The sequence below is a fragment of the Caretta caretta genome, chromosome 7 (assembly GCF_965140235.1).
Source record: "Caretta caretta isolate rCarCar2 chromosome 7, rCarCar1.hap1, whole genome shotgun sequence".
Taxonomy (NCBI): Eukaryota; Metazoa; Chordata; order Testudines; family Cheloniidae; genus Caretta; species Caretta caretta.
The window spans coordinates 72,688,048-72,706,443 of NC_134212.1; the positions used below are offsets into that span (position 1 = coordinate 72,688,048).

The 18,396-nt window shown below is 40.9% G+C and overlaps 1 protein-coding gene across 3 annotated transcripts in view; it reads left to right on the top strand.

Annotated features, from left to right (window-relative positions):
• The window catches only part of TIMM23B (translocase of inner mitochondrial membrane 23 homolog B), a 45,983-nt gene that overhangs the window by 11,000 nt on the left and 16,587 nt on the right, over positions 1-18,396 (top strand). Inside the window, exons 6-7 of one of the 3 annotated variants that reach the window (XM_048858646.2) lie at positions 2,800-2,910; positions 4,248-4,973. In XM_048858646.2, the coding sequence (XP_048714603.1) occupies positions 2,800-2,910; positions 4,248-4,279 (143 nt within the window). In that variant the 3' untranslated portion in view covers positions 4,280-4,973. Of the gene's footprint in view, positions 1-2,799; positions 2,911-4,247; positions 4,974-14,205; positions 14,787-18,396 lie in introns of those variants that run through there. The other 2 variants (XM_048858645.2, XM_048858647.2) reach the window with 2 other exon arrangements.

An 18,396-nucleotide genomic window follows, 5' to 3' on the forward strand; every position in this document is an offset into this window, starting at 1 on the left:
GATTTTGGGTCTCCACTTTAAGACATCTAAAAGGCTCAGTTTTTCAGAGAATGGTGCTCTGCAATGCCTGAAAACTAGGCCCCTTTCAGGTGTCTGAAGTTGGGCACCCAAATTCTCTAATCCTCTGATCAGAGAGACGTTTGTAAAATTAACTTGCCCTTATTCTTTCAGCCTTTCATTTGTATCATGACAATTGCTTAGTCATTAGTCACCATTTTTTGTCTCTGAAAAATACAACATACATTAAGAGAAATTTGAAAGTCCAAAATGGATTTTGAAGACTAAAGGTGTAAAAATAACCAACTAATGGGTTGTTTTAGTACATCAGAAGTAAGAAGACTGAACAAAAATCTGTGGGTCTGCTGGATCAATGCCAGTAATTAAGGACAATAGACATCCTAAAACTATTTCTTTGTGTGTCTCCCTAAAGTGATAGCAAATGAAATTCAGTGTTGCTAAATGCAAAGTAGCAATGCACACTGGAGCGACATATAGATTAGTTAATTTTAGAACTCTGTATGGTGCAAAACTATCTCAGCCCAAGAAAGGGATCTTGGTTGTGGTGTAGGAAGCTCAGTGAAGACCTCTACTTCGGGGCAGCTGCAGTTAAAAAAAGCTAACAAGATGTTAGGATGCATAAGGAATGGGATGGTCGATAATAAAATAATGCTTTTGTATAAATCAATAGTGCACCCTCATCTGGAATACTGTGTACAGTATTGGCCATCCAGTTTCTTAGGGTATGTCTGCACTGCAGCCCGGAGCAGTCCTCACAGCTAGACTCAAGCTAGCAGGGCTCAGGCTGCAGCTCAGACTTTCAAGCCCACACAACCCCCTAAACTTGAAAGCCTGAGCTGTAATGTCAGTCCACATTGCTATTTTTAGCCTTGTGCTAGCAGGCTAAAACTAGCAGTCTTACCCAGCTGAGAGGCTTACTCCCAGCTGCAGTGTAGACATTGCTGAACTAAAGGGACTCCAGAGGAGAACCACAAGAATGATCAAGGGCCTGAAGAGAGATTGAAAAGATTGGGGTTGTTTATCTTAGAAATAAGGCTAAAGTTGGGACACGATAAAAGTTGATAAAATGAATGGTCTAGAGAAGGTAGATTGGGAACTTCTGTTCTCCCTGTTTCACACAAGAACAAGGGGGTATTCAAGGAAATTGAAAGGTAGGAAATTCAAAAAACTGATAAAAGGGATTACTTTTCACAGAATGTGTAATTAAACTAGGGAATTTATTGTCAGAGGAAGTTGATGCCAAGAATTTAAGATTCTAAAAGGGACTGGATAATTTCACAGATATCCAGAGTTATAATTTACACCAATTTTTGGAATAAGCTTAAATCCTGAAGCACCAGGTTCAATATCTATCTGTAACTCTTAGAAATCTGGATGACCCAATGTGGGGAGCAGATTATCCCACATCTGGTACTTCAGAGGAAGGCACAAGAACCCTGCAGTATAAGATATTGGCCACTGTCAGACAGGATACTGGAAGAGATGAACCTTGGGTCTTTTCCATTATGGCAGTTCTCTTTTAGGTTTACCTATTAGCTGATTATAAAACTGGAAAACAATATAGATAAAAACACACGTCTGAAAAAGGTGCTGCATGTTGCAGTTCAAGGTTCCAGTGTGATGAGTGATATATTAACAGATTTTTTACAGCTGTGTTTGTTTTCTTGAGTAATCTTCCTTTTTCAGTATTTGCCTTATATTGGCATGCATTCCAGTGGCCTACTAGTGTGCAAATTTCATATAGAACATGACCTTTCTGGTTAGCATATTATAGTCCTTCGGAGTGCCAGGCATGACATGAGAGTTGGTTCTGGCTTCTCCTGTGCTAGGTGCTGGGGAAGTGCCAGGCTTTTTCTCAGTGTGGAGTGCTTTGTATGTGTGTGTCAAAAATAAGAAGCAACCCTCTCCTCTTCCACCTTGCTGTTTGTGTTAATTTTCAAGAGTCTCTGCTAAGCAGAGATGGTTCAATAATGTTACAGTTGTCCACTTATGGAGTGATCCATTTTGAAGGATTCTGTTGAACAAGAATTTTTTTTCCTCTAATACTGCACCCTTAAGGCCAGATCAATATCCTTGCTAATATTCAGTAGCATTTTAAGTGGGGCTGTTTTTGGAGGAGTAAAGTACAATCATGTGAGTAAAGGTATCATAGTCTGGCTTTTAGAGCCGCAAGAATAACTAACAGTATTGTATCTATATTGTTTTGAGTGATATGAAGTTCTTCGCCCTGTATGAAGATTCTAGATATTGTTACATTATACCAGGGATTACTTTATGTCTGCTGGCTTGGGCTCATGCAACCATATTAAGAATGCATAGATTTCCTTTTGCCACAGGGAGGGTCCCTCAGATTGATGCTTTCCTGTTAACTAAGTGTGTAAGGTGGTGCCACTCTTCATGTATAGGGACAAAATTATTATATGCAGATAGAAACAAAGAGCTTATAGTACAGTTGAAAATTCTGAGAAACCGAATATCCTAATTTAGAATGAGGGAAGACCTAGATGTCCTCCTTATAGAATAGAAATGATGTAATGTTAAAGACTGAAAAGGCCAAAGATATAGCCTTAAGGCATTAATAGTAGGAGTAAAGGGAAGTTGCAAAGACTCCATCAGAAATGAAAAATATGAATGGTGAGCTCAGGATGGATAGCTTTGAAAGCTGCATTTGACACCAGAATCCAAGGCCTGGTTAATCTTATCTCTTCTAGAACATGGATGGCAAGGTAATTTGGTGCAAATGTTTTCATATTTTACCAATAACTTTAATTCCTCTCCCAGCATTGCTTTACAGCGCATTTGGAGTCGTCATAGAGAAAACACGAGGTGCAGAAGATGACCTGAACACAGTAGCTGCTGGGACCATGACAGGAATGCTATACAAATGCACAGGTAGACTGAGAAGATCATATAAATATTTTTGCCAAAGATATGTAAAGCATGAATGTAAACTTAGGTTTTTAAAGTGCAGTTCTGCTCTGAAGAGTGACTATATAAAAAGGGCATATTTTTACTCAGTTTTTCCACAGATACAACTCTGAGTGCACACAGGACTTTAGTGTCAACCAACACAGCAAAGAATGTGAGCCGTTTTATTCCTTCATATATATATATATATCAGATTTGTTAAAAGCCTCTAAAGACAATGTGGTTACCCAGGTGGCACTCAAGGCATAGTTTTGCTCGCAGAATCTGTCAGTGCTGATGTGTGAGAATGGAAGAAGCCATATGGGAGTTTGTAGGGCTGGAAAATTGCCTATGTAAACTGGGTAAATGTAACCTGGAAATCATTTAAACAGAGATGAATCTCCACAGTGCTGTTTTTAAAGTCACTTTTCAGAGTAGACTTACGCTTAAGAATTAGAGCATGATTTAGCATTTAAAAAGTATGGAAATGTTTATGGTGGAAGAATATATTCTGTGATATAGTAGATTCACAATAACCACTTAATTACATGTGTTGTGCCTGTTGTTGCTATAACCAGAGATTTTAGGGTTAAGGCAAAATGAGGCCCAAGACTGTGTGAATCCTCAGCCACCTGAGAGGTAAAGATTGTTTAAGGGAACAAAATGTTGGGAGGGAGGGGCGTCTGACCAATAAAATCCTATTAGATAGACATACAGTGCAACTATAGTAGGCGTTGTTTTGGATTTCATCTTCATAAAAAAGATGACTCCTTAAATCAATTGTTTCATGCTCCAGCATAAGTACCAGCGGTACCCCCACGGCCCCTCGATATCCCCTTCCATCTTGACAGTGTACTGATGATTACTCTCTGGGAACAGTTTTCCAACCAGTTATGCACCCACCTATAGTAGCTCCATCTAGGTTGTATTTTCCTAGTTTGTTGATGAAAAGATCACGTGAGACCGTATCAAAAGAGTTAATAAAAATCAAGGTATACCACATCTACCACTTCCCCCCACATCAACAAGGCTTGTTACATCTGTGTTGGCATTACCATTACAGTACAACCCTAAGTACATATTGTTTATAATAGTAACCAAACCATTTCAAAGGAAAATGAAATTCTACAAAAATGAAAACCTAAGAATTTGAAGTAGCCTTTTTCCTTAAGGCAACAGAGAATTTGGTATTGTAATCAGGGGGATTATAAAACCACCTTAGTAAACAAATTAGTATATTGTGGGAGATAAATTTTGGGAATATAATTACATCACCCTTTGTAGAGACCTTACACTGTTTCTTGTGTAACTTGTTTCCTAAGCCATTAGGACATGGAGTCAAACACCACTGTGAATTGCAGCCAGACAGTGAGCGTTGGAAGATGATGGGATATTTCCTACAGGAAGCACCACAAAGCAAGCAGGCTGGCATACTTTACACTACCAGAAGTTTCCCATTGGTTTTCAAGTGTAAAACCATAAGAATGATCATAGTGAGACCAATGGTTCATATCGCCCAGTATCCAGTCTTCTGACAGTGACCAATGCCAGATGCTTTAAAGGGAATGAACAGCAGAGGTCAATTATCAAGTGATCCATCCTGTCATCCAGTCCCAGCATTTGGCAGTCAGATGCTTAGGGATACCCAGAGCAAGGGGCTGTACCTCTGGCTATCTTGGCCAATAGCCATTGATGGACCTATCATTCATGAACTTCTCTCTAATTCTTTTTTTAGTCCAGTTATATTTTTGTCCTTCACAACAACCCCGGGCAACAATTTTCACAGGTTGACTGTGCGCTGTGTGAAGAAGTACTTCCTTTGGTTTGTTTTAAACCTACTACCTATTAATTTCATCAGGTGATCCCTGCTTCATATGTTGTGTAAAGGGGTAAATAACACTTCCTTATTCATTTTCTCCACACCATTCATGATTTTATAAACCTTTATCCATAGCCCCTCTTAGCCATCTCATGGAGCATGCATTGCTTTAATCCAGTCTTGGGGTGGCACAGGCATGGATAACTTGTAAGGTCACCTAGCCTTTCCCTTGCCAATACAGGATTGTTCCTGCAGTATATCTTCAGTGTACTGATTTTCTTTGATTTTTTTTTTTTTTTAAAGACAAATAAGAAGAAAAAGGGTTGTATTTCTTTAACTTCTAATGTCCAAAGCTACTGAGCCAATGGAAGTGTAGATAGTGGTTTGCCTATGTTCACAGCACTGTATGTACCAATATATCACTTCAGGCAATTTTTCTATACTCTGTTACATATGAAATGCCACATGCAAAAAAAACCCTAAGAACAATTGGGATATTCAACTCCACTGGACCTAGTTAAGTACAGTATTAGCTGCTACACTATAGGTGTGATTGAAACTTTCCAAGGTTTATGATAAGGAATCAAAACTTAAGTGAGAACATCACAGATGATATTCACACTTGTTGAAGGGAATGAATTCCATCTTCACTTTCTAGGTTCTACACAGCTCTGACTTTTTCCCCTTCCTCCCCCACTCTTCCCTGAGTTTTGTTCTTTTATTCCTATTACTCTTTGCACATGAATGCCTCTGTACTCACCTTTTTCCCCTGCTGCCCCTATGCCAGTCATGTCCTTCCTGCATACATTATAGCCTCCATCTCAAATCCACTTCTCATTTCCACTTTCTCTCCAACCTAATGCAGTCTAGTTGTAATAAATTAAAACTGCTCATGTGTACCATACAGAAACAAGCAGTTATTTCACTGATTCAAATCAGTCATGTCATGTATCTAACTTTGGCAGTTTAGACAAGGCCTCTTTAGAGCGTTGAAACTTGCAGCGCTCAAGGGTGTGAAAAAAACACACCCCTGAGCGCTGCAAGTTTCAGCACTGTAAAGTGGCAGCGTACCAGTGCTGATAGCTGTACTCCCAGTGCTGGTCGCCACTCCCCTCATGGAGGTGTTTTTTTTTACAGCGCTAGTGAAGACGTGCCCTTAGATTTAAGCTCTCAGGATGGGGGAGGTGGTTTTTTTACAGTGCTAGTGAAGACGTGCCCTTAGATTTAAGCTCTCAGGATGGGGACCATGACTTTGCTTGTTATGTGAAGAGCCCAGGCACTATATACCAGTGTGAATTGATAATATCCACAGGAGAGGTTTATATGTTCATGGTGTGTCCTCTCCCACACCTTTTACTGGCAGCTGGCAAAGCAGGATCGTGCCCAGTTTCAAAGTTAGCTCCATTCTATAATCCAGAAAGGATGGGTACATTTGTGTTGGAGGCAGCGTTGTGGTGCACAGGTCTCGTACGGCCACCCTCTTTTTGTTTAACAATGAGTTCATGGACAATTTATATACAGTAATGTAACATTTGGCATTAACTTTGCCAGCAGTGCATGGATGTAGCACTGTGACTCAGTATCAGTGGTAGCCTTGCGGGATTGAACATTTCTGTGTCTGTATTATGAAGCTTGCTTATTGACTGGATTTGTAAAACTGCCTTGACTGAGCTTTTGATGAGGGGAAAACTGGTCAGAAATAGCTCATGGGAAGGCCATTGTTGGAGTCTAGTGCATTATGCTGCTACTTAGAAAACTCTTGCCCCAAACTAACCCTTGATCTCACATTTTGCCCTTATGATGGTTTTAAATGCACAAAGATGTCACAAGATCAGACTAGGAAACTATGTTGCAACAAAATCCTTTGCAGAATTTAGCTATTCCACATGGTCTAGATTAGCAAATGTTTATAAATGACTAAGCAACAAAATGAGTTGAACTTCGGAACCATGCACTGTTTGACCACTCTGGACAAAATTATCTAAGATTTTCTGTTTATGCTGTGGCATAAACTTAAGTGCTGTGATTAGAGACTTTTTACAACTGGAGCTAGTGAAGTACAGTATTAACTGCTACACTACTCTTGCAGCTTGTTGGGACACATTTTGAGATCATACTTCACACTGAATGTAGACAGGTTTCAGAGGAACAGCCGTGTTAGTCTGTATTCGCAAAAAGAAAAGGAGGACTTGTGGCACCTTAGAGACTAACCAATTTATTTGAGCATAAGCTTTCGTGAGCTACAGCTCACTTCATCAGATGCATACTGTGGAAAGCGTAGAAGATCTTTTTATATACACACAAAGCATGAAAAATACCTCCTCCCACCCCACTCTCCTGCTGGTAATAGCTTATTATCCAAAGTATGCATCCGATGAAGTGAGCTGTAGCTCACGAAAGCTTATGCTCAAGTAAATTGAATGTAGACAGTTAGTGATAGACAAAGGAAATCCTCTCCTGTTCCTTTTACCAGTATTATAAGCAGGAACATTGTTGGGAAAACACTCTAGGCCATCAGGGAGCATGTGCCTCTCAGTTATAGACTGATTTTTCCCCCACTTGTTGCCTGCCAAAAGTGGTCTTGTAAACAGATTTATAATCTCAGAAAAAGGCCAGTCAACACTTCCTTCTTCCTGTTTTTTTTTTTTTTCCCCTTCTTGGGTTGCACAACATCATCATAGTTTGCGGAGAAGTGGTTAAAATTCAAAGTCTCACTTCCTTATAGACATTCCAAAAACCCCTTGTTGAAGAGGGAGGCATCATGCAGATAAAATGATCAGAAAAGCCCGTAAAAGCAATAAGGTGGTGGGTGTCTCTCCCCCTCCTCCCCCGTTTAAAAAAATCTGCCTGTTGGGTGTTTTGCCACTTATAAATAGGCAGAAATAAGAACTGATCCGTTGTGGTCAGAATTACTGCAATGGATGTTATGATGCATACATGTTCAGACTCAAGCTTATATTGAGCCCATCTCTGTATGGGCTCATTCATTCAGCAGCCTTTCTTTTGATTCAGAAACAAGGGTCACTGAAAACTTCAGTCAAGCTTAAAACAAGTTTGGCAGTTTTCAATTTACCTGTTTAGCTATGAAAGCAAAGCTCTTTGCACAGTGAATTGAGTCAGCAGGAAACTTAACCTTTAACATAAAACATGAGCCGAGTTTGTAAATTACTTTCCTTTTCCCTCCTTATGGCTTAGTGTGTTTAGCTTTTTCTTTTGGGGAGGCAGGAGGGAGACCTAACATTTGGGAAAGGGACTGTTTCCATGTATGCGTACAGCACCTAGTACAATGGGGCTGTGATCCTGATTAGAGTCTCTGGATCCTAAATCTATTGCAATAAATATATATAAATTTGTTGCAATCAGGAGGTCCATCTGAACAGAAGTGACATACATGTTAATAGCTAAAATGGACCAGTCATCATTTTAGAAATACAGGACACAACCCTGAAAGTCAACAAATCCTAAATTCATTAAACAGGACTAATCACTTTATTGCTACCAATACAAAGTCTAACCAAGCCAGATCTAGAGACTAATTTGGTGTAGTTGTAATGGGCAGAAGTTCAGGAGAACTGGTCTAGCTGTAAAAGAAGCCACACAGACAAACCATAAGACAGCAAGCCCTGCAAACTGAGGCCTGATTTGTTGCAGTCAAGGTTTTCTGTTTCCTTGATCCAAGTCTGATTTTTCTTTTTTTTTAAATTTAAATCTGTATCTGCTAGGAAGTAGAGGTTCTCTTTTTTTAACCCCCTTATATTTCTTCAGGGAGAGACCCTTGAGGTATTTTGCAACCTGCTGTAGATACAGGGTCTGTGATATTTCTTGTCTTCAGAATCTACATAAAATTGTAGAAGATTTTGCTTCCTAGCTGTAAATTGAAATCAATTCAGATAATTTAGAACAGAGGTGGGCAAACTACAGCCTGTGGGACCCTCCTGACCAGCCCCTGAGTTCCTGGCCCTGGAGGCTAGCCCCTCCTCTGCTGTTCTCCCTCCCCCCGCAATGCTCCGGGCAGCAGGGCTGTGAGCTTCTGGAGCAGCGCAGCTGCAGAACCCGGTGCTCTGTGCTACGTGGTGCATGGGTGGCTCCAGCCAGGCAGCGTGACTGTAGTGCTGCCAGCCACCAGTGCTCCAGGCAGCGCGGTAAGGGAACAGGGGGCATTGGATAGAGGGCAGGGGAGTTCGGGGTGGTGGTCAGGGGGCGGGAGTGTGGATAGGGGTCGGGGTGGTCAGAGGGCGAGGAACAGGGGGGTTGAATGGGGGCAGGGGTCCGGGGGGGGCAGTCAGGGGCAGGGGTACTGGGAGCAGGGGAGGTGGGGGGGGCATCAGGGAACAGGGAGGGTTGGATGGGACAGGAGTCCCCAGGAGGCGAGAAGGGGGGCGGGGCATGCCTGGCTGTTTGGGGAGGCACAGCCTCCCCTAACCGGCCCTCCATACAATTTCCAAAACCTGATGCGGCCCTCAGGCCAAAAAGTTGCCCGCCCCTGCTTTAGAAACATAATGAACAACCAGTGTGGTCTGCCTTCTTTATAATGTCAGCATCTTAGATGCCACTTTGACATGAGTTCCAAATAAATCAACTCAACTGAATTAGGTTGTGGACAGATTCACTCTTAATCATGCTCTGATCCAACAGATGTTCCACATCTGGTGCAAGAAGGGAAGGGTATTTTTGTGTCTGATCTTACTACAAACTGGTATGTTACATATAATGATGGGCAGTAATATTTGATTTTCAGTCGCAAGGGAGGATGATCAAATACAACCCATTTGGGGGTTTAATCCCTGAATGGCTAAAACAGTTACCTCTGACTTATGCCTGTTCTTAGTTCTCTCAAGTAGCAGCACAGTGTAAAATAGACCACCTTCTCAGTTTCACTGCTGCTTGCAGGGTTCTGAATATCACCACTGGAAACACAGGAGCTGTCTAACAGACTCGGGAAGATAACACTGCATTGGTTAATATATAGAAGGTGATGCTAACAACCATTAAGGGGCTGTAAAGTGGGGGTGGGGTAAAGTGGAAAATTTAGTTTCTTTAGAAAATGAAGTCTGTCTCCCTTCCACCACCACCAAACAAGGAAAGTTTCCTAGTTTTAGGTGCTGCAGCTGTGCTGTTGTAGTGTTGATGCTTCCTAGACGAACATAAGGGGTTTTCCTGTTGATGTAGGGAATCCACCACTCCAAGATGCAGCTACAGTGAGGAGGGAGGTCAACCTAGCTGCATTGCGTAGGGTGTGAAATTGTTCATAGCCTTGAGAGATGTAACTAGGTCAACTTAAGGCTATGTCTACACTAGCACTTTTGTCTTTCAAACTAGTCGGTCAGGGGTGTGGGAGGTAAAAACCCACCCCTGACCAATGTGAGTTTCACCAACAAAAGCACTGGTGTAGACAGTGCTAGGCCGAGTCCACATAGAGTGGCTACGTGGGAGACCTTACAGCAACACAGCTGCAGTGGTGCTCCTGTAAGGTCTGTAGCGTGGACCTAGCCTGCGTTTTAAGTATGGACCGTGCCTTAGCATCTGGCTACAGCAGTCTGAAATCAGAGCTGTTTCTCTAGAACATTTCATTTCTTCAGCTCAGCTTTCCCTCCGTAATTTCTATACCAGCGGACCTTTCCTACCCTGACAACTTTTACAAACTCTCTCAGGGGCAATAGTGAACTTTTAGAAAATTTTCCTAGCATAGACCTACATTTAACTACACAAATGTACATATTAAAAAACAAAACAAAAAAACCTGTGGGCCAGATTCAGAGATGCCGATTAACTACAGCTTCTTTTTAAGTCGGTGGGAGTTGAAGGTGTTGATCATCTCTGAAAATCAGGCCCTTTAAACCTCTGAAGCTATTTCTTCTACGGGCTGCAAAAGAAAAAAAGGATTATTTCTCATTCTAAGTTCTTGGGAGGCAGATGCTGGAAGCCATGAAATGTTTAGATTTCACTATCTGCCTTGTTCTACTTGACATATTTTGTAAGTCTAGATTTCTGGCTTTGTGTTTTTAATGCCTACCTATTCAGGTAATAAGGCAGCAGTTATCAATGCTGGCATTTTCTTCTCTTCAGCTCCTGACCCATCGTTTTCCTTTTTTTAAACTTTCAGGAAATGATGAGGAATTAATGTTGCCTGAAACCCATATACCTGTTTGAGTCAGTGAAAACTATAGGCTAAAAATGTGCCTGTCCAGCTTTTTCAGCTTGAGCACATAATTCCTCCTGCTCTGTCAGCTCCAGTTTTGTGAAGAGGCAGTGAATTGAAATGGTATTATAGTTGCGCTCCTTGAGTACTGCAAGTATGCTGTACAATAAAGTCTAATACTAGGACTGGGACAGAATGAATATGCATGCTCACTGATATTGGAAGTAGACAGGATTCTTTGATAAGCTAGATCAGCTAAAAGTATACAACAGCTCATCTAACTTAAGGTTTGGGAAATGTATCCTTAGAAACTTTGGCCATTTCCTCAAATAACTTTTGTTGTTTGGCTAACCCTTAAAGATCTGGTTTAATATTAGATTCTAGCAAATTAAGCCTCTTTTTTTTTTTATTCTTTTAGCTTCACCTTGCTCATGTCAAAGTGAGATAATGGCATAACTATGTATGTCTGGTGGGGTGTGCCAAAGCAACTTGCTATCAAGACTAACAGAACGTGATTGTAAGGGAGGAGTGGGAATTTAGCTTATCACTTAGTTTACACCCCAGGGATGGGGGTGGGATAATTGCTAAGCAAGGTCATCAGGTCAGAACACTTAGCATTTCCTGCCCAGTAACTTAGTTTTGTTTGCTCTAGCCAGCAAACTGCAGTTTCACCAGAGCTGGAAGGATTTAACATCTTACTCAAATACAGTCTACCCACTTGGCAGAATGGGATAATACTCCTTTAGCAGTGCACTCCTGTTTGTGAATGCTTTGGAGAGCAGAGGCAAATTGCACCAAACAAGAGTGAAATTGTAGAACTCAATAGTAATAGCTGGGGGCTTAAGTATGTATTAGGGCCCAGTTCCTATGTGCTTTCGAGTTACCAGGAAGGCTCATTGTATAAACCATATGCATCACTTTCCATTACATGAAACAAGCTGTTCTGCTGAAACAGTACTCTAAATCTTTCAGCAAAGTACAAGAAGTACCAAGCTACCCACTCTGCACTGAAGTATGTGGTGGTTGGAGGGTTGTAAAAGCTTGTGTGAGGCTTTATTCAACTGCCTGACCTGCCCACATGAAAACTTTGGCCCTGCATCAGATGCTCTAAGCAGTACATTGACATGAAAATTGAAGAGTCCAAACTTGCACACAAAATAGCTAGACATGGCAAGTGACTCATTGCAACAACCAAATACATTCTGTCTTTATATAAATAGCTTCCTTCTGTCAGAAATCAGTCCAGACCCTCTTGCAACCTCCCTCTAGTGGGAGAATGAGATTTTTAGAAGAGAGGGGTTACCCTGTGTTTTAGCTTCTGTAGTGTTTGTTCTGCGAATAGGTGAAACCTTGCAAATTCCTTTCATCTGCCTTTACACCTAACTGGTTAAAGCCTTCCCTTATTTATTCTCCATGGCAAATCCTTTCCCACAGCACAAGCTAAGGTTTCATTTGGGTTTTTCCTTAGGATTGCGGGGAAGGGGCAAAATTTTATTGTTGTCCCCAAGATGATTATCTTAATTGCACAAATGTCCTGTCAGCTTTTTACCTCCTCTTGTGCTATGTACTCAAGACAAATTTTCAAGAATAGGAGTCACTCCTAAATCCTGTTTTAGGTAAATAAGGATAACTTTTAATGTTGCTGGGGGCTCAGTACTTCTGAGAATCAACCCACTTATTTAGAAGCCTAACTAGAATTGAGTTCTTGACCCACTTACAAACAAGAGATCTTGTAGCTAGGTAAGCACAGCTACTCTGGCTGCAAAGTTACAGAAGGTAGGACTGGAAGTAACTTGGGTCACCGGTTATCCCTTGTGCTGTTTCCTGGTTTTATTACATGCCTAGGCCAATGTAAATAGATTTAAGACATAGCAGCTCCAGAGGGATTCTGCTTAATCTTAACACTGGAATGTCTTAATCTAGATGAAACTAACAATTTGCCCCACTAAAAGTAATCTACAAAACCTTGAGCAGTTTAGGGGGAGACAACTAATAACCTAGGAGGAACTAATTAATTGGTACAGATTACCATGATAAACAGAAAAAGGAATGAGTAAGTCTGAAGAATTTGTGAAATTCCCCTGGTACTTCTGCTAATTCCCATCTAGCAGGCAGTTCATATCTAGCTCTAAAACTGAAAGTGATCCATTTCTAAGTGTCAGACTTTTTCTCTCACTTGGCTTGATCCTGGTAAACACTGAAGGTTCCAATACTTAGTGACATTTTCCTGACAGTTTAAGGTCAGGGTCCCTAATACCATTGCATGTACAGTGTGTTCCTGGAAATGTCCCAGGAAGCTTTTAGGTATTAGATACTGGAAACTGCAGAAGTCTCCATTTTACTGTTAGATGGGTGAAAGCTGAAATCGGACAGCGATTAACAGAGCAAGATGGTTAAATAGGGCATAGAACTGAAATGCTAACTGTCAAATGACTGAAAAACTTCATCTGATTATATTATGACCATTGAGTAGCTAAACCTACATTTTACCATTAGTAGTAGAACTTTTTTAAACTAAACTTGGAATAGGAGAGCCATTTAAAATGGTTTTATTATATTTCTCTGCGACTATGTGGTAGCTGGATAAATTGTTTTTTCATTGCCTTTTCTTGACCTCAGCTGCCTGATACTAGTGAGAGTGAAGTCAGTCAATTCAATGATCCCCATAAATGCTTGATGACTGATCCTATTTCCCCAATTTATTCCAAATTACCAAAATTAGCTAAACTATAAAAACCTAGATGCAATTCTGTTTAACTCTCAATTTCTAATTAAAGGAGTTGGGCCAGACAAAGAAGTTCTGTTGCAGAAGTTCACATCTGCTTCTGCTGTTGTTTGCTTGTCCCCTCACCTCTTCCCCCTTAGTTACCTTATTTGAGAGACAGGATTAGGATTTCAGGTGAGCTACAATAAACATGAGATTGATTCTAAAGCAGCAAAGGTGGTCTCTGCATATCAACATCCAGTCATAAGGACAAGAGAAATACATGGAAGATATGACCTATGAAGAGTTTTTTGTTTGCTTCAAAAGCCCTTTACCGTCCATTTAAAATAAGTAAAGCTAATAATTGTACAGGCAGTTATATGAACAGCATTAAAGCTGGAATCAGGAAAGACCCATTATATCATCCAGTCTAGTAAAATTACAAGTACTCTTTGGGAGAGCTTTGCTTTTATGAATAAGCTTAGACTTTAAAGGGGAAAAGGCGCAGTCACGTAGAGCGTCTTGTATTTGAGATCCTCTTAGATGAAATGGTGCCAATTGCTCTAACTAAATACTTACTCTCGGTATTATTTAATGCTATTTATTTTTCTTTTCTAGGTGGAGTGCGTGGAATAGCACGAGGAGGCCTTGTAGGCTTGATGCTTACTGGCCTCTATGCTCTCTATAATAACTGGGAGCATATGAAGGGCTCAGTACAACGACAATCCCTCTGAGCAGGGTCATGAGGACTGACTATAGGACACTTATGTAGTTCACCAATCAAATTGATTGCAAAATCTGTCTGGTGATGTCCCTTCTTATTTTATCTACAATTAGTGTGAAACTGAATGGAAGCTATTGTACTGTGAGGAAGTTCATTGACATCTCTTCTAGCCAGCAGACTACTGGAGGCAGCAGTACCTGGTGGGTCTGCAAATGATTACAATGTGGCTATTAACTTCTCCTCAAAAGGCACAGATTGTCTCCCCAGCATCTCACTTTCTACTAGTCCTGGACATAAGCTCCAAGATCTGGTCCCCTAACTCGGCTCACGTAGACAGTGCTATGCCACCAGGTTCATTTGGTTATTTCTGTACTATAATTGTGCTACTTTCTAGCCAATAATGTTTGAGTCCCTAGAGGTAACTGCTGCAATTCTAACATAAATAAAAATGGTTTTGTAAGCCACTGTTAATTCAGCTGGAGCGAGGTGGAGTCTGTCAGTAGCAGTTAGCACAAGGCAAGGTTTGTGCTAATGGTAAAAGCATAGTGAAAACTGTAAATAGGTATATCGGGCAGTAAATAGAAGCATGGTACAAATGTGCTTTTTCTAAGCTGTCCTCTTTTGTTTGGACAGGGCAAAGAAACATGCAGAGTCTAGTGGTTTTTGTTTGATTCTTAAATAGTTTGTTCAGGAACTTGTCAGTGCTAAAAATTGAGGTCCGTAGTAATTTCTCAAGAAACATTGAATGACATAACTTCCCTCCCCCCCACCCCCATCCCCCAATGTCCTTCATGAAGTAGAGTAATTTTGTAAAGTGTCCATCGTGCAACATGGTGGGGCCAACCCGTGGTTTTGTTTGAAGGAGCAATGTGATGAGGTCACAGAAGGGCAATACATAGGAATCAGTGGAATAGAAAAGCCACAGGCCAACTGACTCCTGCTGCCAGATAAATGGTAGGGTGATAGTTTTAAAGAGGGGGTAATTGACTGGGCGTTGTATTTGTTTCTATTACTACAAATAGAGGGACTCATTTCTTCATCCCAGGCTGTGGTTGGGATGAACTGAAAGCTGTTGCAGAATAGTTTCTCACTATTAAAACACAAGTGCTTCAAAATTAAGATAATGTTGAGGAAACTGGTTTGGTTAGTAAATTGGAACTAAGTAAACGGAACAGTACTGTTCAGAAAGCAATTTCTGTTTTAAACCATCCATTTCAACCTAGTGAAAATTTCTCTGTGGAGTCAAGCAGGATAATGTTTATGCTTTTTGAAGAAATCTGAACCTTCATTCTCAGTAAAGGACAGTTTCTCCAACAGCTGTCTTTAATACACCCACACTGAGAAGCATGGGCCTGAGTCTCTTCTCAGTTACACTAACATAAATCAGGAGCAACGCCCCTGAAATCAGTGGAGTAACACTGGTGGTACAAGGTGGAAAGGGGAAAGGCGAATCATCCATCATATGGGCAGAACTTATGACTAGAGTAGTGGATTCCTTAAGTGTATACATTAACATTTACTGGTTACAAAAATGTAATGGGAACAGCTGCAGCCTATGCTTAACTTCATATGCTTACAGTTGAGCATATGCCTCAGTAAGCCACATTACAGAAGTGCATATTAATCCAGTGCACTTACAAATTCCAATATAGGACTAAGATTCTATTCCAACACAATTCCTTCTCTCTAAAATAAACCCTTCTTTGCTTTCTCTTAACCCCATCTTCTGGCTGTTGATAGTTTGTCTACAGGAAGCCTCTTTACCACAATAGTGCTCTTGCATCGTGCCAGGAAATTATTACAACACAGAGAATTGGCTTTCAGTGAAAAAGTAGTTCCTGTCACTGGAAAGTATGGGAGGAGATTCACTGCAGGCAGCAAGCAGTCTTCTAGTTCCTCTGGTGGTTCTCCTACCTACTTTTACTGCTAATTTTGTTGTAGCCACTCCCTGGTTCATGTCCATCTGAGACCTAGTCAATTTCCTCAGGATTAAAGCAAAACCCCCTATGCTATGGCAGTAAATCAGGATGAAAAGGGAACAGTAAAGGGTGAGTTGGGGTTATTGTATTGTAGCTCCCCACCCCCCCTCCCATTGTTTTTTTAAGGTAGAGCCTGTGAATTAGTAAGCAGCCCTTTGTACTGTTTGAAAGCAGGACAATGGACACTCAAAAGCTTCCTCCTCATTTCTGCAACCCCCTGTGAAAGGTAATTTAAAAAAAAAAAAAACACCTCCCAGTTGAAACAACAGTTCTGCATCCCAATTCATACCTCAGTGCAGTGAGATCAATAAAGGCAGGAAGCAGCTGCTCCTGGCTTGATTTTACCTTTTCTTCTTTCAACAAGAGGAGATGAAAGGATGTGGCTTTTCACAGGACTTTCTTCCTTTGAAAGGGGAGCCTCACTTTACCCCATAGCAAATACCTTTTGGACCAGCTTTTATCTAGAGCTAACAAGCCTTATAATTGACACCCATTAGCCTAAATTATCAGTCATTAGAGCACAGAACCAAGCAGGTGTTTAATATCACCACTATAACTGGATGTAGCTGAGAGCCCCAGAGCTCTGCTACTGGAGCTACTTAAAACTAGATTTTGTGTTTTTCCTTGATAAGTGCATAGTGTGAAAAAGAGTAACTGCTGTTGCTTCTCCCTAATCGCTGCTTGTCCTCCATTCTAGCACGCTCAGATTGGAATAGCATAATCCATCAGTGTAGAGAGTTAAACAGCCATATCACCATACTATCTGCATCCTTTATGGATACAGAGGGATGATTTATCCAGCACATCTGACAGGTCAGCTGACAATGAGCAAGAAAATGCATGTGGCTCCTTTTAAGAACTCCCTCAACTCTCCCACCACCTTCATTTTTTTCTCCTGTGCTGGTCACCTTTAATACTTGGCAGGGGGTGTTGCACTTTTGTGATGGTATCTAAAGGAAATCTGAGATGGTGGGAGTTTTTTTGCTTGAAATATCAGGACTTAGTAAAGTTTCCTCCTATTTTGCTGAAGATTTTTTCAGGAGGACTGAAATGTAGCCTTATAGCTCACAGATCTTAACTAAAGCAGAAGAGGTTGTGAAGCTTTAACAGATGGACTCCTCCAGCAGGAGAGGGGCATGCAAGTTAGCTGAAAACTGAAGTTTTGAAAGCAAGTTAAAATAGTTCCCCTCAATTAGATTTCAGTTGCTTGATTTGTGATGTTAGCCCTACTCTCTATCCAGTTAATTGGAATCCTCGGCCCCAAAAAATTGAGATGGCCTCTTGTCTCCTTTGCAGGTCACCTGTAATTCATTAGATGCAAAATTAATTACTAGCCTGTATGATGTTCAAATTCACTAATGCCTTGAGGCCATAATTAAAGGCTAGATTTACTAGACTTCTAACTACAGTCAATCTATCCTACAAAAAGTCTCAAACTACTTTGAAGTGATGTCCCCACTAGAGCAAAGTAGGCTTGGGTCACTGGAAACAGGAGTTTAATTAATTTTACTTTTAAGGTAAGTAAATAGCCTTGGTTCATCATAGTCACAGCTACTCAGTCATGTGTCTTTGACTACATTCCAATATGTCCACTAGGAAGGAGGATGCTAATCTTTAGTCCTCCCTTGGCTTTTGTACCCAAGAAGGAATAATAGCATCAACATACTGGAGAGGTGAAGGCTTAGTATAAAATACAGGCCCTGAGACTTGACAAGGAGAGAAGTGGTTTTATAGCAGTTCAAGATGAATAATTAAAGGGAATGGTTTTAAACTGCTCACATGCGTTTAAAGATTAAAGAAAAAGTGGGAGATGGCTGGTAAGTGGAAAGGCGGGGGGAGAAGGTGGTCATGGCAGTTCTTTTTTATCTTCTTTGTCAAAGCTGTTTTGTCCTTTTGAAAGAAGCTAATCATGCTGTCTACTTTTACTCTCCATTGTAACTGGGAATGTGCAGAGCTGCCACTCTATGAGCAGCCAGCTCTCCAAACTCTACTGATCAGTTTGAGAACATTTACTCCAAGCAACCTGGCAAGATCGTGACATTTCAGGTGTAAAGAAATGCTTTTTCAGGTTTGCAAGGTGGTCTTCATTCATTATAAGGAGCAGCC